The 18,622-nt window shown below is 46.2% G+C and overlaps 1 protein-coding gene across 9 annotated transcripts in view; it reads right to left on the reverse strand.

Annotated features, from left to right (window-relative positions):
- The window catches only part of INPP5F (inositol polyphosphate-5-phosphatase F), a 99,207-nt gene that overhangs the window by 46,072 nt on the left and 34,513 nt on the right, over positions 1–18,622 (reverse strand). For all 9 annotated transcript variants that reach the window (XR_010589316.1, XM_065552354.1, XM_065552356.1 and 6 more), the window contains exon 3: positions 702–838. Coding sequence is in view for 6 of the 9 variants with exons in the window: in XM_065552354.1 (XP_065408426.1) it covers positions 702–838 (137 nt within the window). In the remaining 3 variants the exon portion in view is untranslated. The remainder of the gene's footprint in view (positions 1–701; positions 839–18,622) is intronic.

Here is an 18,622-nt window from a genome sequence, read left to right on the forward strand (position 1 = left end):
TTATAAACCTTAAATGTCAATACACCTTAATTGTAATGACATTTAAAGAATAGATTCTGGATTTGTTAGACTGGAGCATTTCTTACTAACAAGATTAGCTCTATAGTCCTGAAGATATCCTATTGAAAACCACAAAATAAGCATGAACATACACACTAAATAAAAGTGGGGGTCAGTCATTTCCCACTGAAGCTCCTGATGATCTTACCTTCATAGATACTATCCTCCCCTCTGTATCTCTGCAGTGAGGGTAGCCTGAGCCTAAAGGTGGTGTGAATTTCCCCTCTGTGGCTTACACAAAAGCCCCCACAATAGCTTCAACCTCTGCAGAATTTGAGGAGACTGACAATCTGATCAGATTACTCTGTATTCTTTTCCTCCCAACCTACAGTGAAAGTTAATACAGTCTGAGGGTGTAGTTAATTTGTACAGTTTTCCCTCGTTTCTGTGAAGTCCCTTTTAGAAAAGTCCTGGGGCAGACATAGTAAGAGATGTTTGTGTATGAAGGACTCCTACAGGAGTCATGATCACAAAAGCAAGTAGGACTGCATGTCAGAGTGGAGGCAATGGGCATCCATGCCAACATCTGTCACCTCCTATGCATCCCAGGGGATATGTTGGTCCAATAAAAGATAGAGAGACAAGGTGTGTGAGGTACTAAGACTTTCAAATTAGAAGTTTTCAAGATTTTAAAATCATACCTCCAACTCCAGATCCTGAGGGTCTGTTTCAGAGAGTGGAATCACTGCAATTTTGGTTATTTTGCATACTTCATGGCCTTCTGGAAGCTTGCCAATCAATGCTTTCTGGCGAATGAGAAGTAGCCACCATGGTAGATCTGGAAAACATCAGCAAAATCTGTTAGTGTCACAACAGAAAATAATTAAACCATATTCACTGAGAGGACACTTAATCATATTAAACCCAAAGCCTTAGTCCTACCTTAAAAATGTTATCTCATAGGCCAATTCCCTCCAGATTATCCTGATCTTTGTGGGAAGAAAAAACCCTCTGCTACTCTACCACTGAAATATTAAGGAAAGTCACCATGTTGTGGGATAAGCTATTAAGGGAGAGGGCACCACTGCTTCACCGACAGCAATTAAAATGATCCCAGAGTTATGCACATTCCTGCCAACATCAATAATGCTAGTGCACATTCAAAAACAAGGTCAGCCAATTTGATTTCTGTATCATTAGAAACAGAAAAGGAAGAAAATTGGAGTTCACCGCATGGAAAAGTCAGCCAGCAGGGAAAAACTCTCCCACGAGGCTGTATCACACAAAAATGGAAAGTAAATAAAACATTTAAACACAGCTGCTGTGTCCATTTTAAATGGTCTTAATGTGAACAGATCATTTCAGTACACAGACATGAAATGTCTGACATAAAATCAGGTTTAATCAAATTATAGAGCCTGTATTTTTAATGTGCATGTTAACCATGGGGATTAAGAGACAAAAGCTTAGTTTTGTAATGAGGGAAATGTTAGTTATACTGGCACCTAAATAATCTTTGTAACAAAGAACTGTGTAATACCTGACACCCATGTGAAGCAGACAGGTTTATCATACCCTCAACAATTCAAAAAGAGAACGGGAACTAGACAGAAGTTAAGTGGTATACACAGGCCTCCTAAATTCCTGTCCCTGGTTAATCCATAAAACTATATTGTTACTGTTTTAACAACAAACCAAAAATATCAGACTAACTCCATTCTCTTGTCCAATATGCTGGGTTTTGTTGTTTGTTTTTTATAAACACACATCCTCGCTATTTGTTGGACTCAGCAATCTCTAGTTCTTAAACTCAACAGTTAGCAATAGTAACAAGACCAGAAAAGGCAAAGTATCATACACAATAACATAGAAACGTTAAAGACCCATTATTGTAAATGAACAGTTCCACATTTGGAATACATAACACCTGAATGTTGGCAACCTATTTAGCAACTTTATTGCTATTGAATTTCTTTCCTTTCTTAGATATATTTGGCAACTCCCATGTTTTCTCCTTAGCTAAACAGCTACTTTTTTTTTTCTTTTCTTTTCTTTTTTTTTTTAAGCACTATGGAACAAAAAGGATACATCAAAATTAAACAAGAAGATTATCAATGGTATTTTTTTCCGGTTTCTATAGCATGTTTTCAATGCAGAATTCAGGATTTATTCCAGAGCTGTGTGCAGTTTTCCAGTAGCTGCCATTAAAAATACCCTACCACATCCCAAAACCAGGATGATATATTTACTGTTATCTAACCCCTATGTCTGAATGGTAGGAGAAGAACTGAGGTAAAAACCCCTGAAGTTTATTAACGTTAACCTTAAATGGGAATCAAGTATCTAGGTTCCTTCTCTTTCTATTGCATTATCTCCTGTACCATAGTAGTATTTAATCATTTTCCTTTCCAGCAGACAGCATCAGGCTGCCAGCATCTTCACTGGTAATACTGGATAACTCAATAAGTCAGGCAGCATCTCTTTTCTTCCCATCATTAAATGGAAATTTATCACTGATGTCACTGAAAGATGGGACAGACAAAGCACTTGGGAATGTTCTGTAGTAAAAACTCTTTCTGGGAAGGGATGATCCAACTGGGGTTTTTTTTTGTTTCTTCTGTAAGGAAATGAAGTTTTCCTTTTAAAAGACCATGTAGTAACCATCTCCCCCCCATACACATAAAAACATAGACCAATTAAGGTATTGCATTTAATGAAGGTTACCATTACCAAAAAGATGGTAGAGGTTTTTTCTGTTATTTTTAAAAATTTGGTTTGGTCAGCTCAGTGTTTTAAAAGAGGGATTGAGTGGTTAAAAACAGTCTAAAGGAAGTTGAGCTTGCTTAAGACAACATTAATAAATCCTATGTAATACCCAAGAGAACAAGATATACTGCTGAATTTAAAATTATATCCTGATCACAATGATATGCACCTCACTTTGAAGGTTATAAAACTAGAGACTGTGTACGGCACCTCCTAAATAAACACACTGACTAACAAAATAGCAGGAACAGATTATTTAATGACAGACCACAGCAGACAAAGCAGAAATTGTTTTGTGCACTGAAGTTTGTCATGGCTGTACAAATGTCATCTTTATAAAGTATTTTATCAATGTTTTTCTGGTATTATTTATCTTCAAAAGTAATTGTGTAATTGTGCAATAGATAGAGAGGGGATTAAACAAACTACCAACACAGGGGAGATTTATCACTTTCCTATTTAGAGATAGCCAAACTATTGATTATTATATTCTACTCTTACATTCCATCCTTATTAAGTTAACCTACTATCTTTACCTTCGAAAACAAGTTTCTTGGTTCCCAACAAGAATAAATATCAGAGAGTATTGTTTCCCAGAATTAGTATGAGCGTGATGTGAAAACTATGGCTCCATAGACATCAGAATCTCTGTCTAGACCCTACACAAGTGGCATAGGGAAGGAATCCACCCTCTAAGGCAGAGGTTCTCAAAGGTGGGGGGGGGGGTGAGAAGCTTGGAGGCGGGGGCTTATTGCACGTTTTACCCACAGCAATGAATAACTAGCAAAGCTGATTCCTCCAGATATACTAGGTCCTCAGGTGGTGCTGTGCATTTGACTCTAGATAGCGTTGTGCATTTTGATGGATTTTTGTATAATGCTATGCAAGCTTAACAAAGTCATTGACATCTCTATGTTAATACATTTGCTATGACGCAGTGTGCACATTTAATTGTAAGCAAGGACCACAATCACAGTTTTGCTTTTGCGCTTATTACAATGGATCATTGGCTAATTCGTGCAATAGAAAAAACCCAACCAAAATGAAACACTAAGAAGTCTAAACTGAGTTAAGTGAAGCACCACCATAGCACATATCAGCATAAGTACTTGTGTGGTGGTGGGGGAGGGAGGGAGGGCAGGCAGTGGGGAAGGGAGGAAAGACAAACTAGTACAGACACAAAGAAGGGGGGTATAATCAAATAAGTTTGAGAAGCACTGCTCTAAGGCTTGAACTAAAGGATAAGGATAAATTGGAAGCACTTTTAGGACTTCTATTTTCTCTTAGGCCTTCGACTAAAGGGTAGACCAGGGCAGAAAAAAAACTCGAACAATGCTACAGGCATTTTAAAAAATGCAAAGGAAGAAAAATTACTTTGCAGGGAAATCATTTAATTAAAGGTATTTATACAGAATAAGTATTTAAGGGGGGGGCAGAAATAATTTTGGGCATTGTACATTGTTAAAGATATTGAACAAAAGTCAATGTTTGAGGTCCAAAATTTGATCTACTGCACAAGTGTCTTCCAGATTCAAAATCTAGATGCGTTTGGGTAGATTAAACTTTTTTCATAGAAAAGCATGTTTAGAAACTCCTAGCATAGAGTTTTGGAGATTCCCATGTACAGAAAAGAAAGTTGACTTCCTGGCCAATTTCTATGAGATACTGTATGTATGCCAGTCTTGCTGTCTATTGACTGAAGAGGAAGGCACCATAGAACTGTCAAAGCAAAGATACTCCTATAAGCCAGATATAGCCCAAAACTTCTGGAAGTGGTGTTGTGTTATATCAGTACTGCTGTTCGAGTGAGTTTAAAAAGCAATCAAGGATGAGGGATGGTCACAACCACTGAAGAGGCTCTCCTAAGAGTTACTGACACAAAGAACGGATCTGTTTGCACAAGGCTGGAGCTAAGCACTGACTAGACCTGAAGAGCACTTCCTTTTGCCTGTGCTGTTCTGCATTAGCAGCCTCTGGAGAAGTGGCTATACCCCACACGGCCTTCCAAAAAAGATGAAGAGTAGCAAAAAAAATTTACACTTTTTAAAAAAAGAAACTGAACTGCTATAAGACAAAATTAACATTAGACACTTCAAACAGGGATAGAATTTCCACTTAAAATGGAAGCTCTGTGACTCTAGTAAAAAAGCTGTACACTGGAGACATAAGCCAGGCCAGATCTTAGAAATAGATCTGCATTGTAATTGATAGCCCTGCACCACCTTAGTCTCTGGGCAACTGTACATGCAGCCATGCCCATAGCAGCACTCCCACACCCACTCACACAGTGCATCATGCCCACAGCAGCCTCCCACCCATGCACACGCCTGGGCGCCCCCTGGAGTCGCACCTTGATGGCGCCCAATATAGGATCCTGCCGACCTGCCACCCCCTCAGTTCCTTCTTGCTGGCTACTCTGACAGAGGGTTAGGAGGGTAGGTATTGGAATGGACATGAACAACACATCTCGAAGAACAACAGTTACGAGAAGGTGAGTAATCATTTTTTCTTCTTCGAGTGCTTGTTCATCTCAATTCCAATCAGGTGACTCACAAGCCCAAGTTCAGAAGGTGGGGTCGGAGTCCTCCGCTGATTGGAGCACCGCTCTTCCAAAGGCTGCATTGTCTCTGGCCTCCTGGGTGATCGCATAGTGTGTGGTCAAAGTGTGCACGGGGGGCCATGTCGCTGCTCTGCAGATTTCCTGGGTGGGAAGCTGCGCCAGAACACCATTGAAAAGGCCTGAGCCCTGGTGACGTATACAGTGATCGAAGAAGCAGGCACCCTTGCCAAGTTGTAGCACTCATGAATGCAGGATGTGATCCATGATGAGATATGTTGAGAGGAGACAGGAAGACCTTTCTGTCCGCCACTGCCACAAATACCTGGACGGACTTTCGAAACGGTTTCGTTCTCTCGATGTAGAAGTCTAGCACTCTGCGGACATCCAATGAGTGCTTTGCTCCCTGCCACTCAAGTGCAGCTTAGGGTAGAATACAGGGAGGAAGATGTCTTGGTTGATGTGGAACTGGGAGACAACCTTCAGGAGAAAAGCCGGGTGAGGCCTGAGCTGAACCTTGTCCTTATGGAATACAGTGTAAGAGGGCTCTGATGCTCAGACACCCTCCAGCTGAGGTTATCGTCACCAGAAATGCCACCTTTTATGAGAGAGAGAGCAGGGAGCACATCGCCCCTCTGCTCCTGGATGGAAGGCAGAGATGGCAGTCCAGTGAACTCTTATTGACGACACAGACAATCTCTTCTGCTTGAGGTGGAGAAAACAGTCCAGTATTAGTGGCACTGAGATGAGTGTTGGAGCCGAATGGTGGTGAGCCGACCAGATTGAAAATCTCTTCCACTTGGCAAGGTAGGGAGCTCTCGTGGAGGGTTTCCTGATGCTCAGGAGAACTTTTCTGACTTGATCAGAGCAAGAAAGTGCCTTGGGTTCAGCCATGGTGCTAACACGGCATGAGGTGGAGCAACTCGAGGTTTGGACGTTGGGGACGAATGTGATCCTGAGTTATTAAGTCCAGGAAGAGCAGCAGGTGACTGGAGCTTCCACGGACATTTCCAGGTGTGATGTGTACCTGCAGGGAGGGCCAGGCTGGAACTATCAATATCATATCACCAAAGTTCATTCCCTCCGAATTTTGAGGAGCACCTTGTGAACGAAAGGGATAGGCAGGAACGTGTATAGGAGACAGCCTCCCAATGGGACGAGGAATGCGCCTGTGATGGAGCCCAGGCTGTGATTCAGGAAGGAGCAGAACAGCTGACACTTCCTGTTGTATAGCGTGGCAAACAGGTCTATCTGGGGAAAGCCCCACTGATGAAAGACTGAGTTCACTATGTCTGGGTGAAGGGACCAGTTGTGGCCATGGAACAAAGTACTGAGATGGTCCGCCAACTCGTTCTATACTCCAGGGAGGTATGATGCTTGCAGGTGTATCGAGTGCTCTACACAGAAGTCCCAGACCACGAGGGCTTCCTGGCAAAGGGGAGAGGAGCTTGCACCCCCGTTTGTTGATAAGGAACATCACCACGGAGTTGTCTCTCATGACTGATACATATTTCCCTGCTAGATGGGCTCAGAAAGTCTGGCATGCCAGGCATACTGCTCTCAGCTCTCTGACATTGATGTGTAGAGCAAGAGCCGCCTGAGACCAGAGGCCTTGCATTCTGAGGTCTCCCAAATGTGCCCCCCAGCCCAAGTCTGATGTGTCTGTCACTAGTGAGAGGGATGGCTGAGGGCTGGTGAAGGGGATCCTTGCACATACTACCTGCAGGTCGAGTGAGTTGAGTAGCGGGCAAGGCAGGGTTACAATCCTGTCCAAACTGTCCTGGGCTGGCAGATACACTGATACTAGCCATGACTGAAGGTACAAGTAGCCATGTGTCCTAGAAGTTTCAGGCAGTTCCATGCTGCGGTGGCAGGGAACCACCTGAGACCTCGAATGATGTTGCCGAGGGCTTGAAATCTCGCTTCGGGAAGGAACGTCCTGGCCTGCAGAGCCGTAACTAGTTATTTTTGCGCCCGAGGCAAGAATATAAAATTGTGCCCTTCCCCAGGGCCGGCTCTTCAGTGGCAATTCAGCCCTGGGTCCCTCAGTCCCTCTCAGAGGGAAGGGCCTGCCACTGAATTGCCGCTGAAGAATGAATGAAGTGGTGGCGGTAGAGCCTGTGATTTTGGGGGGGTCTAACTCATGATTTTTGACTGCTTGGGCTGGTAATGTTGCTTCCAAGATGGTCTTTGGTTCCAGTCCAGTTCCAATCCAGAGAGGGACTCACAGGTTAAGAGAGGAAGGAGGTGCTGGATATCAGCAGTGGCCACTACGGATCAGCATGTGTCCTGAGAATGCTGGGAGTTCAGGTTTGCAGGGCAGGATCAGGGGTGGCAGGTTTGTAGAAATTTTGGTGGTGCCCAGAACCCGCCCCCCTCCCAAACTCTGCCCCCCCCACCCGCCCAAGGCTCTGGGAGGGAGTTTGGGTGAGGGAGGAGGTCTGAGGTGCAGGCCCTAGGCTGGGGCAGGAGATTAGGGTGCAGGCTCTGGGAGGGAGTTTGTGGATGGGAGAGGTGCAGAGGGATGGGGTGCAGGGGTGAGGGCTGTGGCTGCAGATGAGGGGTTTGGAGTGTGGGAGGGGCTCAGGGCGAGAGTAGGAGTGTGGGGGGTGAGGGCACTGGATGGGAATGGGAGGTTTGGGGTGTGGGAGAGGATCAGGGCTGAGGCAGAGGGTTGGGGGATGAGGGATCTGGCTGGAACTGGGGATAAGGTGTTTGGGGGTGCAGGAGGGGCTCACGGCTTGGGCAGAGGATTAGGGTGTGGGGGGATGAGGGCTCTGGCTGGGACGGAGGATAAGGTGTTTGGGGTGCTGGAGGGGCTAGGGTAGAGGGTATGGTGTGGTGGTGAAAGCTCTGACTGGGGGTGTGGGCTCTGGGGTGGGGCAGAGCTGGGGATGAGTTTGGGGTGCAGGCAGGCTGCTCCAGGACAGGGGCCAGAGAGGAGGACTCCCCCCAGCTCTTTCCCTGCCAGCAGCAGCGAGCTCTGCGGGAGGAGCCCCCCTTTCCTGCCCCCCCAGCAGCACATTCACCCCCACCACTCTCACTGCATGTGCTCCTAGGGCCCCTCTTAGGTCCAGGAATCTCCCTCGCCTCCCCTGTGGTGGGTGCCGAGTGGTGCTGCGTGCGCCTCCTCCCCTGCAGTTGTTCCTGACTGTAGCCTCACTGGGGATGAGGGATGGGGCTGCATCCTTGCCCAGCATGGGGCAGGAGCGGTGACTGCGGGCGGAGGGTGCCCCTGTGCTGATGGAGGGTCTGGCCGGTAAAAGGGAAGGGCCTGAGGGGGAAGGGCAGGCTCAGAGTCAGTCTGCGCTGGCAGTTGAGTTGGGGGGCACTAGGACCCTGCAGCAGCAGTTGTTGCAGGGAGGTAATATGAAGCAGCTCTGCTCCGGGGCCGGAAGAGCGGGGGGGCGGGGAAGCAAGTCGGGGTCGGGGAACACTCGGGGGAAGCCACAGGTGGGGCTGGGAGGGAGGGGAGATCACCTGGGTTATAAATATCTCCGTGCCAGCAGCTTTTTTTTTTCCCCCTCTCCACCACTTTCTGCGCCCCCCCCGCAACTTTGTGTACCCGAGACAAGTGCCTCACTCGCCTCGCCCTTGTTATGGCACTGCTGGCCTGTGTTGAGTCCAGTTCCATCTTTTCGGAAAATAATGCCTGAACTTCAAGAGGGCAGGTCTTGGATGGTCTGCTAGACTTCATGAGGTAGACCAGAGACCTGGAGCCAAGAGGACCTCCTCATGGCCACCCCCATAGCCATCAAGAGCCGCCTGCAAGGAGGCCCTAGAAATGAGTTTGCCTTCCTCCACCAAGGCCTTAAATTCACAATGGGAGTCTGATGGTAGCAGCTCGGAAAACTTGGCCATCGCTCCGCAGGTGTTGAAGGAGTATCTGCTAATGATGGCCTGTTGGCTTGCAATTCGTAGCTGCAAACCACCGGTGGAGTACATTTTCCTCTTGAATAAGTCAAGCTTTTTGACCTTCTGGTTTTTAGGAGAGGGTCCCTGGAACCCCTGGCGCTCCCCGTGGTTCGCAGCATCCACCTCCACGGAGTCAGGTGGAGGGTGAGTGTACAAGGGCTCGGACTCCTTTAAAGGGGACAAAATAGCATATTTCATTCCTCCTTGCTGTGGGAGGCAAGGAGGCCGGGGTCTGCCACAAAGTTTTTGTGGTTTCACTTATATTTTTAATAAGTGGCAGAGTAATACACGAGGGTCCAGAGGGGGCGAGGATGTCCACCGTGGGATCCGCATCTTCTACCACCTCCTCTGCCTGGATCCCCAGGTTCTGGGCCACCCTGCACAACAACTGTTGCGGGACCCTGCTGTCCTCCAAGGCCGGGGCCATTGACGTGCCCGCAACAGCCTCATCTGGGGAGGACAAAGACAAAAACACCGGCCCATGACCCTGGTTACTGCCCTTGGCGCCCACGGGGGTTAGGGTTAGGGTTGCTCATGGGGCTGGCATGCCGATGGTGCTGAGGCTGCTGGTGCCGGGATTGTCAGTGCAGAACCCAAAGCAGCAGGCGGAGGCACAGGAGTCGTTGCCAGAGATGGATCCGGTGCCAGTAGCTGCACATGGGCGACAGATGCCAACGCAATCGATGCCGATCTGGATCTCGATGCCTGGCTCTGACCCCGGGCCTGATGGTAAGTCCAAAAGGGCCACTGAGTCGGTGGCTGCCATTGAGGTGGCCACTGCGCTGGAGGAGGCTGGCGGTGTTGCCTAGATCTAGACCTCCTGCTGCTGGATCTGTCCAAACGGTAGGACTCTGCTTCAGACTCTGAGGTCTCTGAAAAAGAAGACCAAGGAGGAGTGGTGGTGCCAAGCCTCTGGAGACTGATGTGGTTCCCCCCCTTGGGCAGTTTGCACCAGGGAGTGGCGCGCCAGAGATGGGGAGCAGCGCGACATCATCGCCGGCTTGCCCCTAGATGGAATAGGCGGCATGGCTAACACCAGTGCCTCTTCCCTCCTTGGGGAAGGCAGAGCCGTCAAGCATATAAGGTCCTGCACCGCCTCAGAAGTTGCCAGAGTGGAGAGGAGTTGAACGTCCTGGCCATGACAGTCCAGAGAGTGGTAGTGGGCCGGACTCAACTGGACCCCTTGCGGGGCAGGAGTCGACGAGCCCCTTGGAGCTGCCGGGCCCGAAGTAGGCTGGGTGGGTGGAGCTCTCCCTGCTGCTGTCTCCTTAGACTTGGGGGGGGTGGGGGAAGAGCACCCTCTCCCTTGCCTCTTTTTCTTGTGGGGCACCGGAGATACAGATCAGTGCCTACCAGAAGTCTTATATTTGGTACCGTGTCGATGCCGGGAGTCCTTAGTCTCCTTTCTAGGAGCCGACTCGCACGCCGTTAGCACCGGTGTGTGCCGCGCACGGAGGAGGTGGCGATCAGCACGGGCTCCGCCGACCCGGGGTCAGATTGTGAGCGGAGGGCTGCCTCCATGAGGATAGGCCTGAGTCTCTGCTCACGATCCTTAAGGGTCTTCGGCTAAAACCCTTTACAAATGCAGCACTTGTCCTTTTGGTGACTCTCGCCAAGGCACTTCAAACAAGAAGTGTGTGGGTCACTTTTGGCATCAACTTTCCGCAGCCTTCACACAGATTGAACCCCAGCAACCAAGGCATGCCCCAGAGAGAAAAAGGTGGGGGGAACCCCCACAATGAAAACTTAGCCTTCTACTACTACTATTTAAGACAAAAACTACTAACTATATACAAATTACAACGGGACACTGCTAAAGGCATTTGGAAAAGCAAGAGCAAGGGAAGTTCCAGCTAGGCATCACTGGCGGTAAGAAGGAACTAAGGAAGTGGCGGGTCGGCAGGGCCCTATATTGGGCACCATGAAGGCGCGACTCCAGGGGGCACCCGGGCTGACCTTATGGATGCTGCTAGGGGAAAAATCTTCTGGCTGTCGTGTCACACACCTGATTGGAATTGACATGAACAAGCACTCAAAGAAGAAGCAAGCTTAATGAAGTCAAGAGTGATTTTTGGCCATTCCCCACAATGGAGTATAAAACCTCCTATAATGCTGAACAAGAACTAAAGAGATTAATTTACTTAGTGCTATTATTAAATGCAAGAATCCAGACATTTAAGTTGCAAAATGTGTACAGAAAACATGCTTGGGTGCATTAAATATATATGCTTGTACTGTAATTCTGATCCCAGAGTCAAAATAATAGAAATGAAGCTTACATCTCAGGGCAGGATGAGAATGCAGATCAGGAAGTGATTATGCAGATAAAGTATGACCTGGAGGAAAAACTAGAACAATGACCAGGAAAGGCTCTCAATTATTCAGATATTGCTTGCAATTGTAATAAGGAATCCCTAGATTGGATGTGTGCTCTTATGGATAAGGTAAGAACAGTTTCCTAAAACAGCTTTTGGACAACACATTCAATTGGAATTTTTTCCTACTCATGTATGCACGCTAACTCCCGCCTTCAGGGAAATCACAGCTTCCTGTCATTTTAGAAATGTACATTTTAGTTGTCTGCCTCATTTTTCACTGATTTAATTATTGTGTTTTTTCTGCATTATAAGCTAGGGAAGAACAGATGGCAACAACTAATTTAAAGCACTGTATCTGTTAAAATAACCTACCACTTCAGATTCTTCCACTATAACAGGAATTTAGTTCAGATTTTTGCTCCAACTACCACCCAGTACCACTTAAGTGTTTTTCTAACACTTCCTAAAACACCCGGTGTACAGCAACATCTCAAGTAACACATTATGCATACTGTCAAGTCACACTTTTCTCCCCTGGACAAGGTGACATTGCAGGTTTAGAACTTGTAATACTATAGCAATTACATGGCCTACCTCTATAAACACTGCTGCTTGAGTTTGCTCAGAAATAGACCAGAAAACATTGCCACTTCCTTATTGTCACATTGGGATTGTTGTCTGAGCTAAATAGCAAATTCCTTGTTAAGTGCCAAAATGATGCATATTTTATTTCTTGCAAATTTCTACCTATGCTTTTGATTGGGTGGAGGAGAGGCAGATAGCTCATATCTTCAATAGGACATGACTATTTACTTTCAAGTTTTTTGGTTTCAACAAATCAACATTTTCCAACAAACAACAACAAAAAGCATTCCTTCAAAATAATTTCCCAGCCACTCTGCTAATGAGATGTACATTAACTCAAAGAGCTTTCCGGTGCTTCATCTATCGTATCTTATGGGGCACCCTTCCCAAGCCATGCCTACTTCAACTTTTATATAGTCTCATCTTCTAACATGAATACCAGAAACACTCCTAGGTTCAGCTATTAACTTTCAGTGAAAGCAGGCAACATGAACTTTCACATCTGATGGGATAATTATTCTGCTGCATTCAGCTGGTTAGCTATTTATATACGATAAAGACTATGCCATGGCTTATTACAATTTTATCTTGACTGGTAGCACTGAGGGATATTTGATACATCTTTTCATTGACTGTAGACTTCCTTCTGGTGCAAGTCAGGGTATGTTCAACATTAGTGAAATCTGCACAGCACTGGTGTAGTGTGTTGCCTATGATCAGCCTTCCTACCTAAGCAGGACACTACACTATCTTTTAACTACAGTTTCCAAGTGGTCTTCAAGGGAAGCCCCAAATAAAGTGTATTAAAATAATCCACTCTGGCAATCAGAAACACATGGATAAGCATAGCAAAGTTCACATCAGAGAAGTAGTCAGACAGATGAATTAAAGGATGCTTCTATCCACCAAAACCATCTGGTATTCCAGAAATAGCTTGGGAGGGGGCAGGTAGGTATTGGGCTTCACAAACTGCAAACATTACTCTCCTCCCCATAGGGTCTTCCCACATAAAGTAATTAAGGTCACAGACAAAATCCTCTACAAGTCTAGGATAAGTCAACACAAAGCTCCATTACCCCAATCCCTGCCATAAATCAAAAGAGTCTCCCCATATCTTCCCCACCTTTCTCCAGAGAAATACAGATAGAAGCCCTTTAATAAAACCAATGAGAGAGATCGCTGGCCAACAGGAGAACTGAATTTAAACAGCTCCTCCAACCCCACATGATTGTACTGAAAGACAGGCTCAGCTCTTATGTCGAAATGGCCAGCTGCACACAATAGAATATTCAAAGCAACATACCTTGCTATATCAGAAAAAACATTTTATTCACATTTCAGCTCCCTCTAGCCATTTACTTTTTTTTTTCCTTCATTCTACTGGTTTTCTCTACAGCAACTCATACATATTCTATACTATAGAAGCTATTTCTGAAAACACAGGCGATTATTAAGGATTGCACAGAAAAGTGTAATGGAGACCTGGTTAAAGAATCTCTAAAAGGTAAACGCTCTGGGATGGTAGGGGGTCTGAGTGTCTGGGCCAGGGGGGCTATGACTGGGCTCTGGGGACCAGAGAAAAAGGAACTGGGTTGTCATAGGAGTTTAACTCTCTACTCCTGGGGGAATTTTTGTGTGTGTCTGTATTGTTACAAACATACTTGCTGACGGGTATTTTGAAATAAATTACCAAAATAATTGAAACTGGCATGATTCTATAGGTGATTTTGACAAAAAATTTGCAGAATTTTAAAATATTGTGCGCATCATTTTTACTTTTTTGGCGCAGAATTCCCCCAGGAGTAACATGCAAAGCAGGGGATGCTCACTGAAGCTTCCAGGGCAAAGGAAATTTTGTATCATGAAATGATGAAGCACCAACACGTGCAAGATCACAAAACATCCATATAATGTGAAATGGCTATCAGAATTTATATTCATATCCTTGAATATGCATATGAGATTACTGGTCACAAACCCTCCCCTGGCTTTTAACGAGACTTTCTACAACCTCTTCTCCCCACTACCTGCTCAGTGACACTCAATGTTTTAGTTTCTCTTTTACTAAAAGGACAAAGAAATAGACTACCAAGAAACATGACAGAAATAGGGCCCAAAACCGCAGAGACAAAGACCATGTTACCAAGAGTTTTAATGCGTGAAAAGATTTCAGCAAAACAGAAAAACATAAACCTCTCGAACAAAGAGCGAGTGAGACATTCCCCAGGGTACAATCCGGACTGTTGAACAGCAGTGTCCCCTTAATTCGATGGCACCCTAGGGTCTAGGATGCCTTTTACACTGCTTTGCTGTCAGAACAGCCACACCTGGCCTGCTCACACAGCCTTCAGCATGCAAATTCACTCCCAGCTAAATACATAAGCACTCTGACCAGTCACTCATGAATTACATACAGGGCAACACCCACAAATTCTTAGTCTCAGCCTTGTTCCCCCAGAAATGTGCATCTTGTACTGACCAGCACACTACTGAACAATGCAAGCTCATAGAAACTCCGGCATTTAATTAAAGGAAACGATATATGCACCAGCCTTGTTATCCTAAATGGAGTTTCCAACAAACTTTAATCCAAACAGAGAGGTTAAGATAAAACTATAAGATAAAATCTATCTTTCTGTAGTTAATAAACTTAAGTGATTATAAGTGATGATCTATAAAAATCAGGATTGGTTACAAAAGAAAATGAGTAATACGCAAGCTAATACCTACTTAACAAGCTAGGTGAACTTAAAAACACCATACATTGTCTCACCATACATTGTTGGAAATTTCACAGGCTGGGTCTCCTTCCAGCCTGGGACCACTCCCCCCTCAGTAGTTCTTTGAGAGTAGTTGATGTCATGAACAGAGACATGGGAGGACAAGAGGTGAGTTGGAGGTCACTGTCTCTCATATTTATACCCCTCTCCCTTCTTCAAGGATTACTCCCTGCTGGGATGTAGGCAACAAGCTGTCTCTTGTGGATGTGAGGTTTAAAACATTCCTAGGATGTAATGTACATTTCTTGTTTACATCTCCCCCTTGCTGGGGGATGCCCACTTAAGTAGGTGATGGCCCTTTAACACCTGTCTGGGATGCTAGTGTGCCTTTGTCTCTGAAAAACTGTTTTGTGGGTGTTACCCAGAATTACAACATATTTCAGTAACAATCATGCAGTAGAAGCTTATAATTTTGCATGAAGTGTCACTACACATATTTTAACAGGATAATTATATTCAGCAGATTATAACTTTTCAAATGATACCTCACAAGGTGTACTTTGTACAAAATTTATCTTGTAAAAGTGGTGATCATAATCTATTGGAACGGCCTTCCGAGGGAAACGGTGGGGGCGACGGACCTGTCTGGTTTTAAGATTAAGTTAGATAAGTTTATGGAGGGAATGGTTTAATGGTAAAACATAGTAGCCAAGGAAAACCAAGCAATGGTACGTAAATAGTATAATGGCCAACAGGGGTCAGGCTAGAGACTCTTGCCTACATGCTCAGGGTCTTACTGATCGCCATATTTGGGGTCGGAAAGGAATTTTCCTCCAGGGTAGATTGGCTGAGCCTCTGGAGGTTTTTCGCCTTCCTCCGCAGCATGGGGCAGGGATCACTAGCAGGAGGGTCTCTGCCGATTGAAGTCACTGAAACACAGGATTGGGGACTTCAACGGCAGAGTCCAGGGAAGGGTTTTGTGGCCTGCAGCATGCAGGGGGTCAGACCAGATGATCATAATGGTCCCTTCTGACCTTAAAGTCTATGAGTCTGTATCTGAATCAAATCAATATGGACAATGCTGAGATTGGTTATATGACTCATTTCCTGATGCAGTCATTTCATTCCTTCTCAGTGTATGCCAAAAGTTAATTCCCTTCCCTCCCTTCCAAGCACCCAACGCTTTCCTTCCAAAAGAAACTGCAGGTGCTCAACACCTCTGAAAATTAATTAATTTAACGTAGTTATGTTCCTGAAAAATTCTACTTTAAGTGAGATGATGTCAAGTGAATCCAATTTCTCCATAAGAACTAATGTAAATGGAGGCGGGGGGCTAGGTTCCAGGGAAATTTTTTTCGCCAAACAAGACTATATCTATATACATACAATGATGATTGTGAAGCTTGGTTGAGGTGGTGGAGTCAGAGGGTGGAAGAGGAAGGGATATTTCCTAGGGAATGCCTTACTGCTAAATGGTGAACCAGCACTCCACTGAGTTCTTAAAGGTTAACACGTTGTTAATGTCGCCTCACACTCTACAAGGCAGCACGAACGGAGGGAGGGGAGACAGCATGGCACAGAGAGAGACAGACACACCGTGTGTGTGTGAGAGAGAGATAGGCATTGCCCCTTTAAGTACGCTGACTCCAGTAAGTACACTGCCTTTTTAAGTAGATCAGCAAGTTGAGACAGCAGCTGCTGCCAGCAAGCTCCCTCCATCCTGAGCCCTGTCGTGCCCCCTCCACGCGGAGATAGGGTAAAGGAGCGGGGGGGAAAGGGACACCCTGACATTAGCACCCCTCTCTGCCCCCCCTTTGCACAGCAAGCAGGAAGCTCCCAGGAGCAGCTCCAAGGCAGAGGGCAGGAGCAGCACATGGCAGTGGGGGGAGGGACAGCTGAACTGCCCAGCAATTGATAGCCTGCTGGGCTGCTGCCACACAGGGAACTTAGGGGAGCCGGGAAGCTGATGGGGGGGCTGCCAGTCCACCCTGGTTCCAAGCCCCCACCAGCTAGCTCCAACACGCTGCTCTTCCTGCAAGAAGTGAACAAAGCATGTGGGTCCTGGCTCCTCCTCCTCCCTCCCCTCCCTTCTAAATGCCGCAAGCCAGCTGATTGCTGCGTTCCGGGGGCAGGGGAGGAAGGGGGGAGGTGCGTTGAGTCCTTGCTCCTCCCCATTCCCTCCTGCCGGGGCAATCAGCTGGCTTGCCGCGTTCGGGAGGCAGGGGAGGTAGGGGGAGCCTGCGCGCCGAATCCTTGCTCCTCCCCCCACCTCCTGCCCATGGCAATCAGCTGGCTTGCGGCATTTTGGAGGCAGGAGGGAGGGGGAGGAGCGAGGACTCGGCGCGCAGGCTCCCCCTACCTCCCGAACGCGGCAAGCCAGCTGATTGCCCCGGGCAGGAGGGAAGGGGGAGGAGCGAGGACTCGGCGCACCTTCCCCCTCCATCCCCTGCCTCCCGAACGCAGCAATCAGCTGGCTTGCGGCGTTTAAAAGGGAGGGGAGGGAGGGGGAAGGAGCCAGAACGCAGCCTGCGAAGTAAAGGGGGAGGAGGTGGGGGGGAGAAGAGGCGGGTCAAGGGTGGGTGCTTGGGGGAAGGGGTAGAGTGGGCGGGCTGAGGGTTGAGCCCCCCGCCCCTGGTGCTTGCAGAATAGGGGAAGCTGCCCTGGAACCTAACCCCTATTTACATTAATTCTTATGGGGAAATTGGATTCGCTTAACATCGTTTCACTTAAAGCCGCATTTTTCAGGAACATAACTACAACGTTAAGTGAGGAGTTACTGTAGTTATCTTCTGCCCATACGGAAAAGGCATCTTCATCTCTAGACGCGTTATTTTATTGTCATTTCCTGGATTGCAGCAAGATGCTCTGCACTCTTGCAGAACATGTCAAGTCAGAAGTAGTTATGTCCTATAATCAAAATAAGGAGGCAAAATTACTCTGGATCTAGACAGTCTTCACTTAATGATCACCAATAGAATATGACTGATTGAAAAGCTTATAGTAGATCTCTGCTCCAGTCCAATAGGAGCATATCTGATGGAGACTGTCCATACCTGTTCGTAGTTTGTGGCAGAGCTCTAAGAAAAGAACGTTCCGAACTGAAGGTCCCTCACAGACTGCTTCAGAAATTTCTCATGCTGGTTTTGTGGCTTCTGACTTAAGATACCAGCAAAGAAAGCACATTGTTTGACAAGGTTAGGGGCCATAGATTGCATCCAACAAAGCCGGACATCAGTCCTACAGGTATCTCACTTCAACAGAGAAACTGAGAGCGAGAGCACCGTTCTGCTTGATTAGAGAGAACTCTGATGACATGTTGCCCCTCATCAATTTCACAAAACAGCACTTAAGTAGCAGCAAAAATTACTTTAGAGCACATTTAATGGCCTGCTGCTTCAAAATGTTTGTATAATGAAGGGCTTGATAGTTTCTATGCTGGTCTATACAGACAGAAAACACCAGAGGGTCTCAACTAGCTCAATCTGCATAAGACTCAGCCTATGAAAGGGTTGTAAAACTAAAAGGGATCCATCCCCTTTGGAAAATTACTACTACTTAGGGATGTTTAAGCCATTAGTGACGTTACTATTAAATACAATAAACAAGTGTATGCTGCTATTTTAAATCCATGTCAAATCCTAGAAATGAAGGCTGAGTGTCACATCGAAGTTCTCCTAACTCTTTTTATAATCATATACAACATTGCTAATTAGTTAAATATTAAACCAAAGATAATGAAATAGAGCTTGAAATACCTATTA

This window comes from Chrysemys picta, chromosome 7 (genome assembly GCF_011386835.1).
Source record: "Chrysemys picta bellii isolate R12L10 chromosome 7, ASM1138683v2, whole genome shotgun sequence".
Taxonomy (NCBI): Eukaryota; Metazoa; Chordata; order Testudines; family Emydidae; genus Chrysemys; species Chrysemys picta.